The 20721-nt window shown below is 51.3% G+C and overlaps 1 protein-coding gene across 1 annotated transcript; it reads left to right on the top strand.

Moving 5' to 3' along the window:
- Positions 1-1012: 1012 nt before the first annotated feature.
- TBC1D20 (TBC1 domain family member 20) lies at positions 1013-19245 on the top strand. The gene is made up of 8 exons (XM_058679320.1): positions 1013-1218; positions 7528-7716; positions 11502-11579; positions 13527-13713; positions 13879-13980; positions 15285-15426; positions 16338-16525; positions 16982-19245. The coding sequence occupies exons 1-8, from the start codon at positions 1149-1151 to the stop codon at positions 17235-17237; spliced, it is 1212 nt and encodes a 403-aa protein (XP_058535303.1). The 5' UTR covers positions 1013-1148; the 3' UTR covers positions 17238-19245.
- The last annotated feature ends 1476 nt before the right edge of the window (positions 19246-20721 follow it).

Below are 20721 nucleotides of genomic sequence, written 5' to 3'. Positions count from 1 at the left end.
CACACAGAAATTCCATTTTTCTTCAGGCCCTCAAACGCAGTGTGGGATCATGCCTCACTACCTAACTTAACAAATTTATTTTTAAAAAACGATCTGTAAACAAAGCTGCGATCCTTCAGAATGGAAAATGTTCAAAGGATCTTCATTAAGTTCCTTAAGTTACTGTGGTGAACAGAACTGTCAAACTTGTCAGTTGAAATGAATTTTTAGTTTGGGGTGGAAGAGCTCTAATTTTAATCAACTGAATACTGGTTTTTAAAAATCAAATTAACTGGGGCTAGCACAATGACTCAACTTAAGCACCTGCATGCCATATGTGAGTCACAGGTTCATGTCCTGGCTGCTCCACTTCGCATCCAGCTCCCTGCTTGTGACCTGGGAGAGCAGTGAGGGATGGCACAAAGCCTTGGGACCCTGCACCCTCGTGGGAGACCCATTTTGCTCCTGGCTACTTGGGGAGTGAACCAGCAGATGGGAGATCTTTGTCTCCCCCTCTCTATATCTGCTTTTCCAATTAAGAAAATAAATACGTGTGTGGTTTTTCTTAATAAAATTAATTTCCCACAATGTCAGAGTGGGCCTTGAAACCGGATGAACTTGAGTTCTAGCGCACATGGCCTGGTCCTCAGGAGTTCCACGAGCCCCACCACGAGAAGCGGCTCCCACCTGGAGGGTTTGGTGACCCTCAGGGACAGGCGTGAGGTTGGGGTGCGGAGACCCTGGCATCCACGAGCAGGATCGGCCTTGGGAGTGCGTGTCCGCCCTGCGGTACCTGGCGCTCTTCCGGTGGCCCAGCTCCACTCACAATCTCCTAACGACAGGGTCAGCCTGGGAACGTCCTAAGCACTTTCCCACTTGTTTCATCAGTGACTGATGCCTAAGGAATAACCAGGTCCAGCCCCGATCGCCCAAAGATGCGGCCACAGGAGCGCGCCCGGCGCGCGCGCAGCCGTCAGGGTCGCACGCGCCGGTCCCGCCCCGAGTCACGTGGAGCGCGGGGGCGTGGCCGCCGCTGCGCCTGCGCGGCAGGGGCGGACGGAGCCCAGCCAGCCTTGGCGGAGTGGGTGCTGCGTCCCGCAGCCAGAGCCGCGTCTTCCCACGGCTTTGCCAGGGGCCGGGGCTCGGGCTAGGGCCCGGGCCCCCGGGGCATGGCTCTCCGCAGTGCACAGGGTGACGGCCCCATCTCCACCCGCTGGGACGGCGGCGCTGAGAAGGCAGGTACGGAAGCCGGCAGGAGCGGCCTGTGAGGGCGGCCTGGGAGGCAGGGGCGGCCGGACAGGCAGGGACAGCTGTGGGAGGGTGGGCCCGGGATAGAGGGGAGCCCGGAGCCGGTCACACGGGCTTGAAGCTCCCTGGGCCGCGGACGGCGTCTGGGCGGCAGGGCGCGGACTAGCGGGGAGAGGGCCTGGGCTGGCGGAGGGGCGTACGGGAGGATGCTGGGCAGACCCGGGGAGCCCGCCCTGGCGTCTGGGGCGCGTTGGCCGTGCAGAGAGGCCCGGGCGGGGGCTCGGCGTCCCGGTCTCGCCCCTTCTGGAGAGGAGAGCTGGGACTTCCGGAGAGCCAAGGCGAGCCTCGCCCGCCCGCCGGCCCCCGACGGTCCGCCACGTCCGCAAAGTCCTAGTGCCGCCTCCCGCTGGCAGGGCTGGTGCCCCAAACTTGATCCGCGAGTTGCCCTCCAGACTTGGGCCGTGCCCCTGTGCTACCGATGTACCGTATGTATGAACTGAGGACGCTCCCCAAGCTGCGCCAGCATCGCCAGCCTCGACTTCGGAAACATTTCTGATTCAGAAAAGAAAACCGTCCCTGTTAGTGGGCCCTGCACCCAGAGCACCTGGCAGCCGCACCCCTCTGTCCGCAGCCTCCATCGCCTCTTGTAACGTGACTTCGTTGGGTTCAGAGGATCCTGTTTGTTTTTCAAAGACGATCTCAGTTTGCATCTCTGTGAAATGATACTTTTCGTTGCTCCCTGAAGTGTTGTCCTCACCATGAATACTTCACAGTAAAACTGATACTGGTTGACTTGGTCAGAGCGTCCTTCCACCGCCGCAGGTGGTCCTGAACGTGCGCCTCAATGCATCATGCCTCCCGTTGGGCTGAAGTCAGCGGCACATCTTTCTTTCCGCGATTACCCCGTTTTTGTCTTGGTCTCAGACTGGCAGGAAGTGGCGCTCGCTCCACCCTTTTCCTTCGCAGGGCCCTTTAGCATTGTAACCCCTGGGCTGGTGTTTGTGTGACATTATAGTGCCCCAAGTGGCCTGGGTCTTGTGACCGATGGCAGGGCAACTGTATCTAGGCTGAAGGACTTCTCCCCTTCGCTCCCCAGGGTGGTGCTTCTCTGGGTGGAAGGGAGGGATGTGGAGATGAAATTTCTTTGGCTTGGGCTTGGTGTTGGCAGAGTTAGCAAACGCAGCTCTCCTCGGTGGAGTTCCTGTCAGATTGGTTTACTCATCATTGTTGGTTGTGGTCCGGCATTCTTGACTGATAGCTGCTTGCCTTATGGTTCAGGGAGTTAGTGAATCTTTGCTGATTTTGTCACTGTTTTGTAGCAGCTGAGTGGGAGACCTCCGAAAGCATAGTGACTGCTTTATTTTACTTTGAATAGGAATCTTAAATAGGATAACATGAGCTTTCTCTTCCATTGACTCTGGTAGAGACAGGAAGTCCAAGCCTACAGTTTCAAGTTAATTTCCGATGTTGCTATCAGGAGTTCAAGCATTGTTTGTGAGGTCGGTCTAATTGGTTCTCGAGTTGCCTGGTTAAGACTAGTATTGCTTAATTTGAATTTATTTCTCTTAAAAGGCTGTGAAGAATTCTGGAAATGTAGGCTTAAGCTAAATCTGTTTGGAATGTTGTATCCTCCCATGGGTTCCCTTATGTAAGTGTGGCAGATCATTTAACTTGATATATAAGTAAGATTTATTTTGGGGAAGCGGAAGAACTTGGAGAAGTATCTTACCTAGTGGGCGGCGTGAGTAATTGTTCTTTCCCTGTGTACTTAGTTCCCAGTACCAGGTGCTTTTGACTTAGGAATAGTTTAAGACAATAATGTGCTCAGCCAGCTTTATCTGAACTGTTCAAAACTACTGCTTTGGGGCTCTACGCCATGGCCTAGCGGCTAAAAAAGTCAGTTAGATAGAGAAAGTCCAAGAGCCTTCTTTCATCTGCTGGTTTACTCCCCAGATAGCCACAACAGCAGGGCCTGGGCTAGGCAGCAGCCAGGAGCTTCCTCTGGGTTTCCCACGCAGGTGCAGGGACCAGGCACTTGGACGGTCCTTCACTGCTTTCCCAGGCCGTAAGCAGGAAGCTGAATCAGAAGTGGAGGAACTGGGGCCCATGTGGACTGCTGGTCCTGGAGGCTGCGGCTTTCCCACTGCACCACAACGCTGGACCTTAGAGTAAGCATTTTAATGGAGAACAGGCCAGAGCAATGCCTATGTTACATCTTTTTCCTTTGTTGGATGAATTACATTTGAGGCATTAGGAACTTATTTATAGCCTTTGCTTAGTTTTGCTGCCAGCTATAGACACTCATTCCATCATGCTATAATAGCCAAGACTCTATTGCAAAGGTGGTTGGAAGAAAGCACCCTGGGAATAGAGAGCCTTGCTCTGTCAGAAAGAGAGTAGTAAAGAAAAGGAAGAAAAAAGGATTCAGGGCTGAGATGGATAGAAGGCCTTCATTGTACTTTTCACTTGCACTTGTGGAAATAGCCCTGTGAGTTCTGTTTCGGAATGAATAGGATGTGTGTGAACTAGTTGTTGCTGGAGCCCCCCTGACCTGTGCTCCTTCATCGCGAGGTCTCGGAGTTGACCTCCTCTGTAACTGACTCCTCTCTAGCTCTCTGGAGTTTTCTGTTTTCTCTTCCATTCTTACATCGCATTGAGAGCTTGTGTCTTAGATTTGCAGAAGTGGGACAGGGACATTCCTCATTTCCCACTAGCCTTCCATGACAGGAACTAGAGCTTGTGGGGGCGGAGCAGGTGGCGCTGAAGGCACAGGTGAGCAGCGTGCTGCCCTGGGACACTCTAGGAGCTGTGGAAGCAGGCCAGAGGTCAGCTGCTCTGAGTTCTGCAGTGGACGTGTCCTCAACAGGCTCCATGGGAGGCAGGGGACTTTGCTTTGGCAGGTGTTTCCCAGGGCAGTGGTAACAAAGCTCATTGATGAATCTGCAGTACTGAGTTACCATAGAGTACCAACAATGAGAAGGTAGTCAACTTTGAGATGAGGCCTTAAAATAGAACCAGAACGAAGTTATTGTTTTTTTTTTTTTTTTAAAGCTTATTTTTTATTGCAAAGTCAGATATACAGAGAGGAGGAGAGACAGAGAAGAGGATCTTCCATCTGATGAGTCACTCCCCAAGTGAGCCGCAAAGACTGGAGCTGAGCCAGTCCGAAGCCGGGAACCAGGAACCTCTTCCAGGTCTCCTACATGGGTGCAGGGTCCCAAAGCCGCCAGGCCCGAAGTTATTATTGTTTTTAAGATTTTATTTTTGTGGGCCCGGTGGCGTAGCCTAGCGGCTAAAGTCCTCACCTTGAACGCCTGGGATCCCATATGGGCACCGGTTCTAATCCCGGCGGCTCCACTTCCCATCCAGCCCCCTGCTTATGGCCTGGGAAAGCAGCCAACGATGGCCCAAAGCTTTGGGACCCTGCACCCGCATGGGAGACCTGGAGAAATTTCCTGGTTCCTGGCTTCGGAATCGGTGCAGCACCGGCCATTGCGCTCACTTGGGGAGAGACTCATCGGATGGAAGATCTTCCTCTCTGTTTCTGCTCCTCTTTGTATATCTGCCTTTCCAATAAAAAGAAATAAATCTTTAAAAAACAAAAGGTTTTATTTTTATTTTACTTAGAAAAGTTAGAGAGGGGGATGGAAACGGATCTTCCATTTGCTGGTTGCCAAAGCTAGGCTCATCTGAAGCTGGGAGCCTTCTGGGTCTGCCATGTTAGCACAAGGACCCAGGGACTTGGGCTCTATTCCCCTGCTTTCCCAGGCCATCAGCAGGGAGCTGGATCAGAAATGGAGCGGCCAGGGCTTAAACTAGCACCCATATGAGATGCTGGTACCACAGACAGAGGATTAGCATGCTACATCACTGTACTGGTGTCCAGACTGGAGTTTCAAGTAAAGCCAATGCTGGCACTGTGGTTCAGGGTCAGAATCAGTTAATGTTCTGGCAGGCTGTTTGCCAAAACCTTGTGAAAGTCCAGCTGATTCCATTGTTTCTCCCCAGATGAACGTTTCCTTTCCCCCAGATCACTGATTAGCCACTTGGAAGAAGTGCAGTGAGTGTATGTCAACAAATTATGGAAAACTTTCCATATTGTCAGCAAGTAGGCAAACAAGCTTCCGGTCAGCTTCCCTGAAGCAGTGTTGCTGGGCTCACTGAGCTTCTGGAGTTTCTTAGTTTGTGATGTGTAGAAAGTACACAGATGCTCTCACCTGAAACAATACCCGTGTGTTAGTGTTTTCTTCCCTGGAGATGACTTGAATTTCTGCTTACATGTTGTCTCAATCCTGCAGGTAGGTGAAAAGTCTCCTCTGTTTCCTGCATAGGGTGGACCTCCCTAACTTCCTTATGAGAGCAGATTGCGCCCGAGCCGCCTGTGCAGGATGAGCCCAGCCCGGCGCTCCCTGAGCTGGCGGCTCCACACAGCTGCTTCCTGGCAGCTCTGTGTTCCCTTCAGGGAATGGGACCTTGTCTAATACTGCTTCCTTTGTCTGCAAGGCATTCCCTGCAACACACTCTGCCATGTGGCAAAGCTTTATTAAAGAAGACACCAAAATACATTTTGTGTGTGTGTGTGTATTTGAAAGGTGGCGTTACAGAGAGGGACAGAGACATCTTCCATTCTTTGGATGGCTGCAACGGCCTGGGCCAAGTCAGGCCTAAGCCAGGAGCATGGAACCCAATACAGGTTTCCCTCGTGGGTATCAGGAGCCCAGGTGCTTGGGCCATCATTCATTGCTTTCCCAGGTACATAGCAGAATGCTCAATCAGAAGTAGAGCAGCTGGGACTAGAGCCCATGCCCATTTGGGCGCTAGCACAGTAGGCTGTGGCTTAACCTGCTGGGCCACAGTGCTGGCCCTGGCCTGTGGATTTAAAGCAGAAAGATCTCACTTAGTCTAGAATAATCACGCTGCAAGGTTGCTGGGGAAGATAACGGTCTGGCTAGGAAGACAGGCTTACTGGGGCAGATGGTCACTCCTGTGACTTTCCTATTTGCACCTCCATGTGCATATGACCCCATGCCAGCTGGTACCTCTGTGTGTGTGACTGTCATGTCCCTCCCCCCCGCCAGAAGGTCACCAAGGCTTTCCATGCAGAAGTTCATTTGTGCAGCTTTGTCATGGAAACAATTTGTGGGCTGTAACTGAGAACATTGCTGAGGGAGGCTGTTTATTTTCCCTTTAAAAAAAAAAAAAAAGATTTGGGCCCGGCACAATAGTCTAAAAGCTAAAGTCCTCGCCTTGCACATGCTGGGATCCCATATGGACATCGGTTCTAATCTCAGTGGCCCCGCTTCCTATCCAGCTCCCTGCTTGGGAAAGCAGTCGAGGATGGCTCAAAGTCTTGAGACCCTGTGTAGGGGACTGGAAGAAGCTCCTGGCTCCTGGTTTTAGATTGGCTCAGTTCTGGCAGTTGTGGCCACTTGGGGAGTGAACCAGCAGATTAAAGATCTCTGTCTCTCTGTCCCTGTCTCTCTCTTTCTCTCTCTGCCTCTGCTAATCTCTCTGTAAAATCTGCCCTTCAAATAAAAATAATAATAAAACTTAAAAAGTTGAGTGGGCTTGAACCCAGGCACTGCACCTTGGAATGCAGGCATCCCAAGGGACATGCTAAACTCCTGTTCCTACATATCTGCCCATTTTTTAAAAAATATGTCTTGTCTTTTTACAAAAATTCATTACATTTTTTTCGTTATAAATTAATTTATGTTTTTAAATGATCTTACTTAGTTGATTAGGGTACCAAAGGGTCAAGGGTTACAGGAAAGTGGGTAATACCATTGTTTCCACACTAATATCATATTTTTCCCTGTATCTGGGGTCAGGGGAAAAAACAAAGGGAAAAGTCTCACCCAGCCTCCCACCCATCCCAGGTCTCCAGTGTGAGGCATGCTCCGAGGGTCCTGCTCAAGCAGTTTTGATAGTTCAACAGGTCTGAATTGCTGCCAGTCTCGCTGTTCCAATCGCAATGAAACCTATTCAGAATCCACTGGCTGACAGTGTCTCTTCATGGTTGGAGTTGTAAAAAAAAATTTTTTTCGTTAATATTTGAAAGATGTTTTTTGGTGTACCTGCTGATCTTATGTTGTGCTTGCTGCCAAATCTTGCTGGTGAGCTTCCCTCCTCCCTGGTGTTGAGTGCCCTGGGCCTGTCCGGTGAGCCTTGGCCCAGAGGGGATCTCCCAGCTGCCTGCCTGTCTGAGAGGAACTCGCCCCCTGGGCCTCCAGCTCCTGCAGGAAAAGCGTGTACCTGCTGACTGCCTGACGCCACCCTCCCCCAATCCTGTCTTTACAGAATGTTTTAATGCCAAAAAGAAAAAGAAAGTGGCAGAAATCTACCAGGCTTTGGACAGTGATCCCATTGATGTGGCTGCCCTGAGACGCATGGCTATCAGTGAAGGCGGACTGCTGACCGACGATATCCGGCGCAAGGTGTGGCCCAGGCTCCTCAACGTTAACACCAGTGAGCCACCGCCTCCACTAGGTAAGTGGGGGCCTGAGGGCCGCGCTGGGCACCGCGTGTGTGGCGTGGGTCTCGGGCTGGAGAGTGGGATTCTAAAACCTTTGGTTTAGGATGCTTATTTCACACCATGAGTAGCTGAGTTTGAAAAAAAGAAAAAAAATGTTTAGGAAATACTTGAGCTCACTCTGAGAATCACACAGATTCACTCCTCTGTGTGAATCTGACTTTGCAATGGAAAGAAAGATTGTCTGTGAGGCCAACAACATGGCATAACAGGTCAAGCCTCCACCTGCAGTGCCAGCATCCCATATGGCTATCTTTTCAAGCCCTGGCTGTTCCACATTCAATTCCACCTGATCCGTGGATTTTTTTTCTAATGGAATGACTTTCTATTAAAGATTAAAATACTAGCTAGGTAGAGGTGTTCATTAAAAATTCATTTTCTAGGGGCCAGCACTGTGGCATGTGGCATAACCAGTTGCACTGTTATCTGCAATGCCAGCATCTCTTATGGGTGCTGGTTTGAGTTCCAGCTGCTCCATTTCTGATTGAACTTCCTGCTAATGCACCAGGAAAAGGAGGGATGACCCAAATCTTTGGGCTTCTGCACCAGTGTGTGAGACTTAGAAGAAACTTCAGCCTGGACCTGACCAGGAGTAAACCAGTGGTACAAGTTCTCTTCCTTTGTATTACCCTCTGAACAAAACAATGAACAGAGAGGGTGGAAGTTAGATTTGGAGAGATCTTCCATTGGTTCACTCTCCAGATGACCTCAGCAGTTGGGGTTAGGTCAGGTCAAACCCAGGGGCCCAGACACGTGGGCCATCTTCTATTGCTTCCCCAGGCACATAAGCAGGAAGCTGGGTAGGAAGTGGGGCATCTAGGACTCAAAGAGGTACCCCTGTGGGATACCAGTATTGCAGGCAGTAGTTTCACCTGTTATGCCACAATGCTGACCGCCCCAACAATTAAATAAAATAGTATCTTAAAAGATTCATATTTCAGTCCAGATTCAGTCAGTTGGGAGGTGTAAGAAATTGCATTTCAACAATCCACCCTGACTGATTCTGATATAGTTGGACTACACTTTGAAAAATACTGGGTTGTGTGGAGGGATGATAGCTGTATAGTCCTTTAAAAAATACTTTTTTGGGAAATCAAGATCCTTTGGAGCTCTAAAATTCTGTAAGTGTGAAAAGCAGCTACTGAATTTGCAAGGTTCTTAGAGTAAAAAGGAGCTCCCTCAAATACATGCAAAACACACCAGGAAGCCCTGGATGACAGTGAATCCACTTTGTTGTTCATTCACTCAGTTCATTCACTTTATTGCTTTCCTGCCGTAATAGCAGAATGCCTGGTGCTGGGATGTTTCTTTTCATTTGGCAGGTGCGAGGTGTGCCCCCGGTATGTGCCAGGTGCTAGAGAGGATTAAAGCTACAACCTGCACAGAGCTGTGGTGCTGCCAAGAGCTACTGAGTTGCCAACCTGTTCCTGTCTTTGGAGCAGTCAGCTTTTTGTTGGGGGGCAAAGGCATTTCATGCTATTGGTCCTGAAATGATGTTCTGTCAGATGGCAAATTTATTTATTTATTTTTCTTTGTTGTTGTTTGTTTGAAATGCACTGTTACAAAGACAAACGGAATGAGATCTCTGTCCTCTGGTTTATTCCTGAAATGGCTGTAACAGTGAAGGCTGTGGCTAGGCCGAAGCAAGGATCCTGGGGCTTCTTCTAGGTCTGCCACGTGAGGGAGCCCAGGCACCTTCTGCTGCTTTTCCAGGCATAATCGCAGAAAGCTGGATTTGAAGTGGAGAAGCCAAGACTCAAACTGGCACTCATGAGATGCCAGCGTTGCAGGACATGGCTTAAACCCCTATACCACAGCATTAGCCCTATCACATTTTTTTTTTTTTTAAATGAAGTTTGTGTGTGAGAACAGAGTCACAGAGAAAGAGATTGGGCCTAGTGCGGTAACCTAGTGCCTAAAGTCCTTGCTTTGCATCTCCTGGGATCCCATATGGGTGCCAGTTCATGTCCCAGCGGCCGCACTTTCCATCCAGCTCTCTGCTTATGGCCTGGGAAAATAGTCCAGGACAGCCCAGAACCTTGGGACCCTGCACCTGTGTGACAGACCTGGAAGAAATTCCTGGCTCCTGGCTTAGGATCAGCTCAGTTACAGCCAGTGCAGCTACTTGGGGAGTGAACCCAGCGGATGGAAGATCTTTAGCTTGCTCTCTCCTCTGTGTGAATCTGACTTTGCAATGGAAAGAAAGATTGTCTGTGAGGCCAACAACATGGCATAACAGGTCAAGCCTCTACCTGCAGTGCCAGCATCCCATATGGCTACCTTTTCAAGCCCTGGCTGATCCACATTCAGTTCGGCTCCCTGTCAAAGTGCCTGGGAAAGCAGAACCAGATGGCCCAGGTCCTTGGACTCAATAGGCGAGATCTCATGGAAGAATCTCCTGGCTTTGGACTGGCCCAACTCTACCTATTGAGCTGTTTGGGGAGTGAACCCAACAAATGGAAAATCTCTCTTTTTCTCTGCCCTTCCATTAAAAATAAATTTTTTAGCCCTCAGAATATGTACACATTGAGACTCTGGGTTGATATGAGGTGGCGGTTCCTCATCCCTGGATATTGGGATGTGTGGAAAGTCATGAGTGCTTCTCCCTTTGTCTCTCCCCTTCCCCCCAAAACAACAAGAAGAAATAGCAAATTTGGAAGCAATGAGTTCACGTAACTTTCCCTAAACCTCGATCTTTCCCACCCTGATCAACCATGTAATCATTATTTAAAAATAAAATTTATTAAAAAAAATTTAGAAGAAAAAAAAAGAGATTGTCTCTTGATTCACTCTCAGATGCCCACAGCAGCCAGGGTTGGGCCAGAGACCAGAATCCTGGAGCTGCTTCTGGCTTGCCAATGGGGGAGTCTCAGAGACCACTGCTTTCCCTGGAACTTTAGCAGGGCGCAGGGCCAGAAATGGAGCAGTTGGCACGCAAACTGGCACCCACCATGGAAACCAGCGTCACAGGTGGTAACTACATACTACGCCACAGTGCTTGGTCAGAAGTGGAGGCATCAACCTGAACCAGGCACTCCTATATAGGATGCATGTGTCTGGCAGGGCACTGCTGCACTCCAGTGTTCACTCCCTCTGATGGCTTTCGATTTGGGTTGTGAAGGAAATGTCCTTCTGTTATGAAGCACTTGGCTTGGGGTCAGGGAAATATACCCTTCTTATATCGATGCGTGTCAATTAGAGACCACCTGCTTACTCCCTTGAAAACAAGGACCATCTCCTATTTGCAGTGCCTCAATTTTATACTTTCAGAATCAGGAGATGTTAGGTTCTCATTTCCATGGGTCTGTTTTAATATTCTTACATAGCTGGATTTTCTGTAACTTCACAGATATTTGGCCTTTTTCCAGTGGTCTCTGGTTTCCACATTTGTGATTTCAGTTGATTCTTGAGGAGTCCTCCTGGGAGGGGGACTGTTACTTACAGATGAAGCACTGACCCTCAGGGCGGTCCCCCAGGAGTCCCCACCTCCTGAGTTCCCAGTGGCCATTACTGCTCCCCTGTGTTGCCTCTTGAGCTGTCTGTTCTCAGTCTTCTTGCCTTGCGGGAGCAACACATGTTCAGAACTAAACCAGGAATTCTCTTCCAAATGTATCCTGAATCATATCCCCTTCAGCTTTGCCCACGGTGTGTCCTCCAGGCCTTTGGTGTCACTCCAAGGGGCTTTGCTTTAGTGTGACAGCCCAGATGGCCCTGTGGTCACACGTTGCTCTTCTTCTGCTAGGAAAAGACCTACGACAGAGCAAGGACTACCAACAGGTCCTGCTGGACGTCAGGCGGTCTCTGCGGCGCTTCCCTCCAGGTGAGAAGTCTTCCCACTTTGCCACCTTTGTAAGGAAGCCTTGTGTCCCATCGCACCTGCTCTGTGGTGTCAGTGCTTGCCTGTCCCAGGGCTGTCTCTCCCTGCACACAGTCTGGGCTAGCACAGGAGAGCCCGCTTCCATGGCTTGGATCTTCAGTATGCTCCATCTGCTGAGTCCTCTGCCGGACTGAGTCACTCTCAGATGGCTGCCGTGAAGGGCTGTCCTAGGATGGTTTCTCTTGGCCTCCGTGTGGTGTGGTGAATGTGATTTTTTGTTTGTTTTGTTTTTCATTCACGCCACTGGAGGTACTTAGTAGGGATTGTTGAGCGTTGGGCTGGTATTAGTGAGCTGATGGGTGTGGGGCTGGGCGCTAGCAAATTGTAGCAGCCTCTTTCTGCAGGTGTTACAGTGATGCCGTGTGCGCGTCCCAGGTCCTCTGGACTGGAAGGGAGACCCCCTCTATGTCACGGAGTCTGTCCCTAGAACTGCCTTGTGTGTCTTCAGGAGGAAAAGAATGATAGCGTTTCCATTTTCACAGTGAAGGAAGGAAGCTGGATTACAAATCAGTTTATGACCTGGTTCTTTTCTGGCCCTACCCTGTTGAAGAAGGGAGACTTGCTGAAAGGCACTGCGTCTCTAACCCCATTGCTTTGGGTCTGGCACAATAACCTAGTGGCTAAAATCCTCACCTTGCATCTGTTAACGTATGGGCGCTGGTTCATATCCCTGCTGCGCCACTTCCCTTCCAGCTCCCTGCTTGTGGCCTGGGAAAGCAGTCAAGGACGGCCCAAGGCCTTGGGACCCTGCACCCAGGTGGCAGACCTGGAAGAAGCTCTTGGCTCTATGCACTTGATGCAGGCAGGGCATGGGTGTCCCAGGCGTGTGTTAACCATTGCCCATCAGTCTTGTTTCAGAGTGTGTTTGAGATGGGGTGGAGTACCTATGAGCAGATGAGCATTGTTCTTGTCCAGATCCCGTTGTTGATCCTACTGTAGGCCATCCCAAAATCTCATTTAACTGTACAAGCTCATGGTGTTGGGAGTCTGTACCAGGTCCATTCTAAATCATTCACGAGGCCCCAGCAGGCGTTCTGCTGCTGACAGCCCTGGGAGCCATACCGACCCCAGCATGCTGCGAGGGCTCCGGCTGGACTCAGCTGCTGCAGTCACAGCTTTAGATCAAAGAAATCTGTGCTCGTGGTATCTGATTTGCTTTAGAGGAAAATGTGCAACTTTGCGATTTTTTTTTTCATATGAGCTCATGCTCACCAAAAAGCTGCAAGAATGGAACCAAGAATTAACTCAGATACTTCACCCAGATTTTCTTATCGAAATCTACTAGGTTTGTTTTGTTAACTGCTTTCTCTCTTTCTATAGGCACAAATGTTTTCCTGAAGTACTTAAGAATAATTGCAAACATAGGGCTCCTTTGCCTCTGGACACTTCAGGGTCTATTTCCTGAAAATAAAGTTCTTGCATTATTACAGCACAATCATCAAAATCAGTAATAGTATTAAAAAATACTGTTAGGGAATCCATAGGTTATATTCAGATACCACCTTCTGTCCAAGTAATGTCCTTTTTAGAAAATCTACACTGTGGCATTTCTCCTTAGTAATTATATCTCTTTAACCTGCTTTCAACTAGAACACTTCCTTGGGGTTTTGTGACAAGCTGGTTATTTTACTAATTTCCCCTTCTCTTGGATTTATCTGTATTCCTCCTTGTGAGGTATGTGAGGCCTGATGCTGAGCTGTGGCCAGCACAGCCCAGCTGCCTGGGCCGCCCAGGAGGCCCGTGCCCAGCTCCCCGCGCCAGGCAGTTGCTGCTGTGTACTCTGGCAGGCGTGGGCCCTGCTGCACTTGGCCAGGTGGTTTGTCATGTGTTACATGTCACTGAAGCCTTTGCTTGCAAACGCACTGCTGGCCGTCTCCCCGCCCCACCCAGGCATGCCCGACGAGCAGCGGGAGGGGCTCCAGGAGGAGCTCATCGACATCATCCTGCTGGTCTTGGAGCGCAACCCTCAGCTGCACTACTACCAAGGCTACCATGACATCGTGGTCACGTTTCTGCTGGTGGTAGGCGAGAAGCTCACAACATCCCTGGTAGAAAAACTGTCTACCCACCACCTCAGGTACGGTGCAGCAGAATAAGACAGGGGGGTATCAAGCCTCAGGCTCCAGGGGAGGACTCCTGAGCCCATGTTCTAGTCAGGTGTCAGTGGTTGGCGCCGAGTCCACCCAGCAACTCTGGTCTAAGGCTTGGATCTGACCAAGTGTGTCGAACTGTCTCCCTCTAGGGATTTCATGGAGCCAACCATGGACAACACCCGGCACATATTAAACTATCTGATGCCCATCATTGACCAGGTGAATCCAGAACTCCATGATTTCATGCAGAGGTATCTATGTGTCTACATTTATGTGTGTACACACACCCCTACGCTGCAAGCTCTCTCCTCGCTTTTGTTTCTGCTTCCCAAGTCTAGTTCAATTTCATCATCATCTTATGTTGGTTAGTGTTAAGTTCTTCCAAGCTCTTCCTTCCCAGCAGCCGAGATAAGTCAGTCCTCTTATGGGATGGGAGCACCGTGTGCTGTGCTCTGGGGAGGTACAAGGAAGACTTAGCTCATGGCCCATACGTTCACATCTGGCGAGGAGAGTGAATGTGCCATGGCAGGCCTGGAGGAGGAGGAAGTCGACAGTGGCCCTGAGGAGGGAAGCACAGGCTGTGGGGCGCTGGGTTTCCCAGGAACCAAGGAGAGGAAGTGCCAGCTCTGCAGAGGTCACAGATTGGTTTTGTTTTGGTCTCTGTTTAGTTAGAAATGTGTCCTTGGACAATACCTTCTTTTATTTGTTTATTTGATGATTAAGATTTATTTATTTTTCTGATAATTGGAGTTACAGAGAAGGCAGGGGAAAGGGAAGAGAGATCTTCCATCCACTGGTTTTCTCACAAATGGCAGCAGTGGCTGGAGCTGGGCCAGACTGAAGCCAGGAGCCAGTAGTTGCTTCCTGATTTCCAGTGTGGGTCAGGGGCCCACTTGAGTCATCTGCTGCTGCTTTCCCAGGTGCATTAGCAGGGAGCTGGATGAGAAATGCAACGGCAGAGACTCACGCTGGTGTTCATGTGGGGTGCCGGCATCACAGGTAGCCACTTTCCCTGCTGTGTCACAATGCTAGTCCCCACAGTTGTGTTTTCAGACCTGGGAAATTGTTCCTGTGTTCCCAAATCAGGATATATTCTTTGAACACAGCTCATTCTTAGTCCTCTAGTTGACATATTTTGGCCATTAAGACAGTACCTACATCAAATGACTGTCTCCATCCCCAGGCGATGATGTAGCCCAACAGCGAGGAGTAATGTACTCTCCCCTCCCCCACCCTCTCCACCCTATTTGGAGACCCACATGGGTCTGCAAACCCCTGTACCTTTGCCATCAATATCAAAATAAATTAAAAAAAAATTTTTTTTAAGTCCCCAATGAGGTGAGACAGCCAGGATCCTGATTTGATAATAGTGTCACGGCACATTGTAAGGACTTTGTATTTTGTAGGGAGGATGCTGAATACCCGTGTGGCTGAATTGTGCAGAAAGCCTGTTTCCAAAGGCTACCTCCTCACCAACCCTGAGGACAAAGAAGGCCCAGAGAAAGGGAAGCCATGACGCAGCCAGACCTAACATCTGCGTTTCCTTTGCTCCTAGTGCTGAGGTGGGGACTATCTTTGCCCTCAGCTGGCTCATCACCTGGTTCGGCCACGTCCTGTCTGACTTCAGGCACGTTGTGCGGTTGTATGACTTCTTCCTGGCGTGTCACCCGCTGATGCCCATTTACTTTGCAGCTGTGGTAGGTACAGCCATGAGCCAGCCCCTGGGTCAACCATCAGCGAGCCCTGCCCCTTCATTGGTCCCAAGGGAAGCCTGATGATAATAGAAAGAGGGGACAGCTCGCAGTCCGCAGGGTCACCCTCCTAGGCATTGTTCTGTGCAGTGTTAATGGGGATGTTGTGGAAAAAATGTGTAGTAAGTTGAGAAATGCTGGGTTCCTGGAGTCGGGCAGTGTCGCAGCTGCCTGCCTCTGGTGACCTCAGATGCCACTTTGGGTTGTAAGTTGTCAGCACTCCTGTTCACACCCCCTGGGACTGTGTTTGGCTGACAGACACAACTACAAAAGTGGTCGGTGGCATGGCCTGCCCACTCTAGGTCTGGGGTTGGATGGAAAAACGAGAGGGCTGTGGTAGAGAGTGAGGGCTCCGGTTGTGACAAGGGCTATGAAATCAGGGAACAGAGTGGGGTTCAGCGAGGCTTGTCACTGCTCCCTTGCCACCAGCACTTGTAGATCTCTGGGCCAGCAGTCAAAAGGAAGATGTGGAGAAAATGAGACCATTCCTTGTGCTGGCTTCACCATTTTTGGCTGGAGTCCTGCCACCCTCCTATTAACCCTAAAAGAACCTCCTGTGTTTCCTTCAAGGCTTGAAGAACACTTACCAGACTAGTAAGCCCAGAAGGCCTTGTATGTAATTGATTAGCCATGCTTGTCCTGGGGTGGGGGTTGGTCCACAGCAGGCAGGACCAGCACAGTAGGAGCAGCCCTGTGTGAGTGTATCCATTATCACCTGCTGGATGGATAGAGGTTGCTGAGCATTCTGGGCTGTGCCCTGTCTCCAGGGTAAACACATCTGTACAGAGAATGAAGTGCTAGTGGTCCCAGCCTGAGGTGGGGGTATGTTCTCTGATACAAGGTATTACTCCCCACAGATTGTGTTGTATCGGGAGCAAGAAGTCTTGGACTGTGACTGTGACATGGCGTCTGTCCACCACCTGTTGTCGCAGATCCCTCAAGACCTACCTTATGAGACACTGATCAGTAGAGCAGGAGACCTCTTTGTCCAGTTTCCCCCGTCCGAGCTCTCCCGGGAAGCAGCCGCCCAGCAGCAGGCTGCAAGGTGGGTGTGGCTGAGATGCTCAGGGTGCTTGGGCCATTGGGTGAAAATTGAGGTCTCGTGAGGAGGGGCTGGGGAGAGAAATTGGAGCCTGTGCCACCGGCCTCCACACTGAGAAGTCCTCTAGGCCTCACCAAGAAGAGTTTTCTTCTCTTCTTTTAATGAAGTTTTATTTATTTAATTGGAAGAGTTAGAGAGAGGGAGAAACACAGAGTTCTTCATCCATAGGCTCACACTCCCAAGTAGCCATAATGTCCAGAGCTGGGCCAGGCCATTAGCAAGGAGCTGGGATTGGAGTGAAGCAGGACCCCAACCAGTGCCCATATGGTACAGGGGCGATTTTACCTGCCACAGCACAACACTAGCCCCCCGAGGAGAGTTTGCGGAGCAGATGGCTCTGTCCCCCGTGCACTTGTCTCGCTCCTCCACATAGCTTCCTCCCCTTTTCTTCCCCTGCAGAACGGCCGCCTCTACTTTCAAGGACTTCGAGCTGGCATCTGCCCAGCAGAGGCCGGATATGGTGCTGCGGCAGCGGTTTCGGGAACTTCTGCGGCCTGAGGAGCGAACAAAAGACGTCCTGACCAAACCAAGGACCAACCGCTTTGTGAAACTGGCAGTGATGGGGCTCACGGTGGCCCTGGGAGCGGCTGCGCTGGCTGTGGTGAAAAGTGCCCTGGAGTGGGCCCCCAAGTTCCAGCTGCAGCTTTTTCCCTGAAGCCGGAGCAGACACTTGCTATTACCCCACCGGGGTCTCACCCTTCCACGGAAGGATCATGGCGGGGGGGTAGAATTTCCTTTATTAAAAGGGTTTCTGTCAAGGGTTTTCTATTCCTGCCCCCCTTCCCTGCCTATTGGGGTTCGCCTTTGCTCCAGAGGCCTCTGACAGCCCACCAAGCCCAAGGACTCTGCCTCCCACCACACCGGAAGGAGGTCTCTGCTATTGCAGGAAGTAAGTTTCTCTGGTTGCTTCTGGAACCTGCTAGGCCCAGGCTTCCCTGCTCACTGGGTTGCGTTCTGGATGCCTGGAAAGAGGAAGAAGCCAGGACAGCCCCCTGCCCTTGGGCGTCGTGCTGGAAGGCAGGCAGGCACGCAGGGAGCACTACCTGAAGAGCTGCTCTGCCAGATGTGAGCTAGGCGGCAGAAGTCACAGTGCCTCTCACCAGGCAAGGAGTGTTCCTTTGGAAGGGCCAGACCCCACCGCCTCTGGCCTGCCTGCCTTTCTGCCTCCCTGTTCTATGAGCCACTTGTCCCTTACAAAAGACACTTTATTATTTTTAGAATCCCACACCCCAGTCCGTCAGGCTCCCTTTCTTGGCAGCACTCTTCATGAACATTCATGGGGTGGGCCTTCTGCTCAGCGCATCCGTGTCTGTCCACCAGTCTTCGCTCACAGTGCAGACACAGTCACAAGGCCGCTCGCTCACCAGCCTGGTCATGGGTCACCTTTCTGCTCCACCTAGGTGCCCGCTCCCTCCCTCGGTATCTCATGGGTAGTTAGCTGCACTTCACAGTCTTTGCCACGTGGCTGGAAATGTTTGAACCTCACCAGCCCCCAAACAAGACAGTGGCTCAAGAGCTCAGCAGGAGCCTGAGAGCAGCCACAGATTCTGCAAGCACCCTGCGGGCCCTGGAGGAAGAGGGGAGCACTCTGCAGGCCCTGGAGGACCAGGGGAGCACCCTGCAGGCCCTGGAGGACGAGGGGACCACTTTCATCCTTCCGGGACAGCATTCCTGTTAGTGAAGCCAGGTGTGTTTCAGATTAACTGGCTTGAAAAAGTGCCTTTCGCTGCTTTGGAGTTGGGTCTGCAGTCAGAAGCAGCCTTGGCCTTCCCGGGCACTTTCCTCTAGGGCAGGAGTTTTCTTCAAAGTCAGTGTGCCAGAACCACTCCACCCACCATACCCAGACCCCTCTGTACATGCGAGTTGTGTGGAGGGTGTTCAGCACACCAGGCTGCCACTGGGCCCAGAGCACCTGTGATGTGTGTCTGTGCTGAGCTCCAGGAAGCACTTTTTTTTTTCTTTAAGATTTATGTTGCAAGAATTATAGAGAAATCTTTCATCTGCTGGTGCCCCAGAAGGCTGGAACAGCCAGTACTGGACCAGACCAAAGCCAGGAGCCAGAAATTTCCACCAGGTCTTCCATGGGAATAGCAGGAGCCAAAGGACCTAAGCTGCCATTCTCTGCTGCTTTTCCCAGGCAGCTGGCAGGGAGCTGGATTGGCAGTGGAGCAGCTGGAACGCAAACCATCCATAAGGCGTGTGGGCATTGCATGTGGCAGCTGTACTCGCCACAGCACTGGCCCTTCCAGGAAGCACTTTAAAGCCAGTGAAAGCTCCATGTGCAGGACCATAGTGGGAGCCCCTCCCTGCCGGGTAAGTGTACTGGCCAAGGGGATGATATGGAAGGAGGTGGAGCTGGGCACACAGCCACTGGTTCTCCTGCCACAAATACACAAGCCTGTCTAAACCCTGAAGGGGTGGGTGAGGAGCGAAGAGGCACTGCTCATGGATGTGACCCAGGTCCCAATGCTGCAGCCTTGAGTCCAAGTGGCAAGTGACATTGACCTGTGCTGGGGCCTGAGAGAGAAGTGGTGGGTTTAGGACACTGAGAAAACTTTGTTACCCATTTGCCTTGGGTAAATGTATTTCCTGTGTAAAGGACACATGTAAAATACTTTGTACAGAGCACTCTTGTGAAATAAAGAGCCACATGTGGTTGCTAATCACCTCACCGCCGTTCACTCCGGGCCCCTGCTTGCTGCGGGTGGACTTGGCATGCATGCTGTCCTTGGGCCCCCCACATTCCAGCCGAGGCAGGGGCTGGGCTGGGCTCTGGGACTCATGGCTGGCCCTCTCTTGGGCATTGCCTGCAGTCCCATTGTTACTGTTTCACCTGCCAGTGTGAGCATGGCAGACGCCAGTCTGGGCACTCACAGTGGTTTTTTGTGCATTATTCTGGCAATGCCTTTGGTGATGGCACCTAACCGGAGCCTGTTGTGATGGCACTTTGCCTCCATGTGTGGTTTACAGCCACAAAGGAGCTGCTGAGAGCTATTCCTGCCAAGCTTTCTAGCACGTTCCTAACATTCTCAGCCACTGGGGAGTGGGAGTGCAGACAGCAACAAATGCCTGTTGCTCCTGCCTGAGGAGTCCATCTGCGTACAGGAAACCACAGTGCTGGGGCATTTCCTCCTATGTCATGGGGACATGGGAAGGTGCCTGAGCCTGGGCATCACTCAGCTCTTTCAGCTTGTCCCCCAGCACAGGACTGGCAGGGCTATTACCCTTCCTTGGGGAATTCACCCAGAGCACTGTGCTGCAGGAGCTGTTGGGTTCAGTGGCACACTCAAGGGTGTCTTGCAGGAGCTGATGGCTGAATGCAGGCTGAGTGGAGGATTGAAGAAGGGAAGAGCCTTTGGTGTACTATCTCCCAGGGCTCCTGAAACCCTGGGAGCTCTCACCAACCACTGGGCCCTGACCCACCCCATGCGATCAGCATCGTCAAGCTTAAGGAAGTTATTTTGTTGTTGTTTTTGTTTTGTTTTTTCTAACTGCAAAGGTAGATATACAGAAAGATCTTATGTCCGCTGATTCACTTCCCCAAATGGCCACAACGGCCACAGCTAAGATGATCTGAAGCCAGGAGCTGCTTCTGGGGCTCCCACGTGGGTGCAGGGACCCAAGGCTTTGGGCCGTCCTCAACTGCTTTCCCAGAGCACAAGCAGGGAGCTGGATGGGAAGCGGAGCACCCAGGATAAGAACCAGCACCCATATGGAATCCCAGTGCATACAAGGTGAGGACTAGCTACTAGGCTACCATGCCAGGTGCCTGAATGGTGCTTTTGTGATGACTAAGTGAGTCTGTCAGAGGCAGGAGCTTGGAGGCCACACACTGACCTAGTGGGAGGGGGGGCAGCAGGTGGGTTCTGCGGAGCAGCAAGGACACTGCAGTGTGGAAGGGTAGTGCGCACAGGGCAGGGCTCTGTGCCCTGCCTCCGCACCTTTCCTGATTAGCTCGCATTGGCTGTGGCAGCATTACATCCCTTCTGATAAATCAGAGAGAGAAAAACCGTGTTTCCCTGAATCCTGCATATCCCAGCAAGGGGGCAGGGTCATGGAAGTCTCCAAGTGGGTGGTCTGGGAGTCCCCTTTGCAGCACCTAACCCCGACTCCAGGAGAGCAGTGAGGCGGTATCAGGG

Source organism: Ochotona princeps, chromosome 22 (assembly GCF_030435755.1).
Source record: "Ochotona princeps isolate mOchPri1 chromosome 22, mOchPri1.hap1, whole genome shotgun sequence".
NCBI classification, from domain to species: Eukaryota; Metazoa; Chordata; class Mammalia; order Lagomorpha; family Ochotonidae; genus Ochotona; species Ochotona princeps.
The sequence above is the reverse complement of the archived record's forward strand: the minus strand, read 5'-3'. Positions and strand labels throughout refer to the sequence as shown.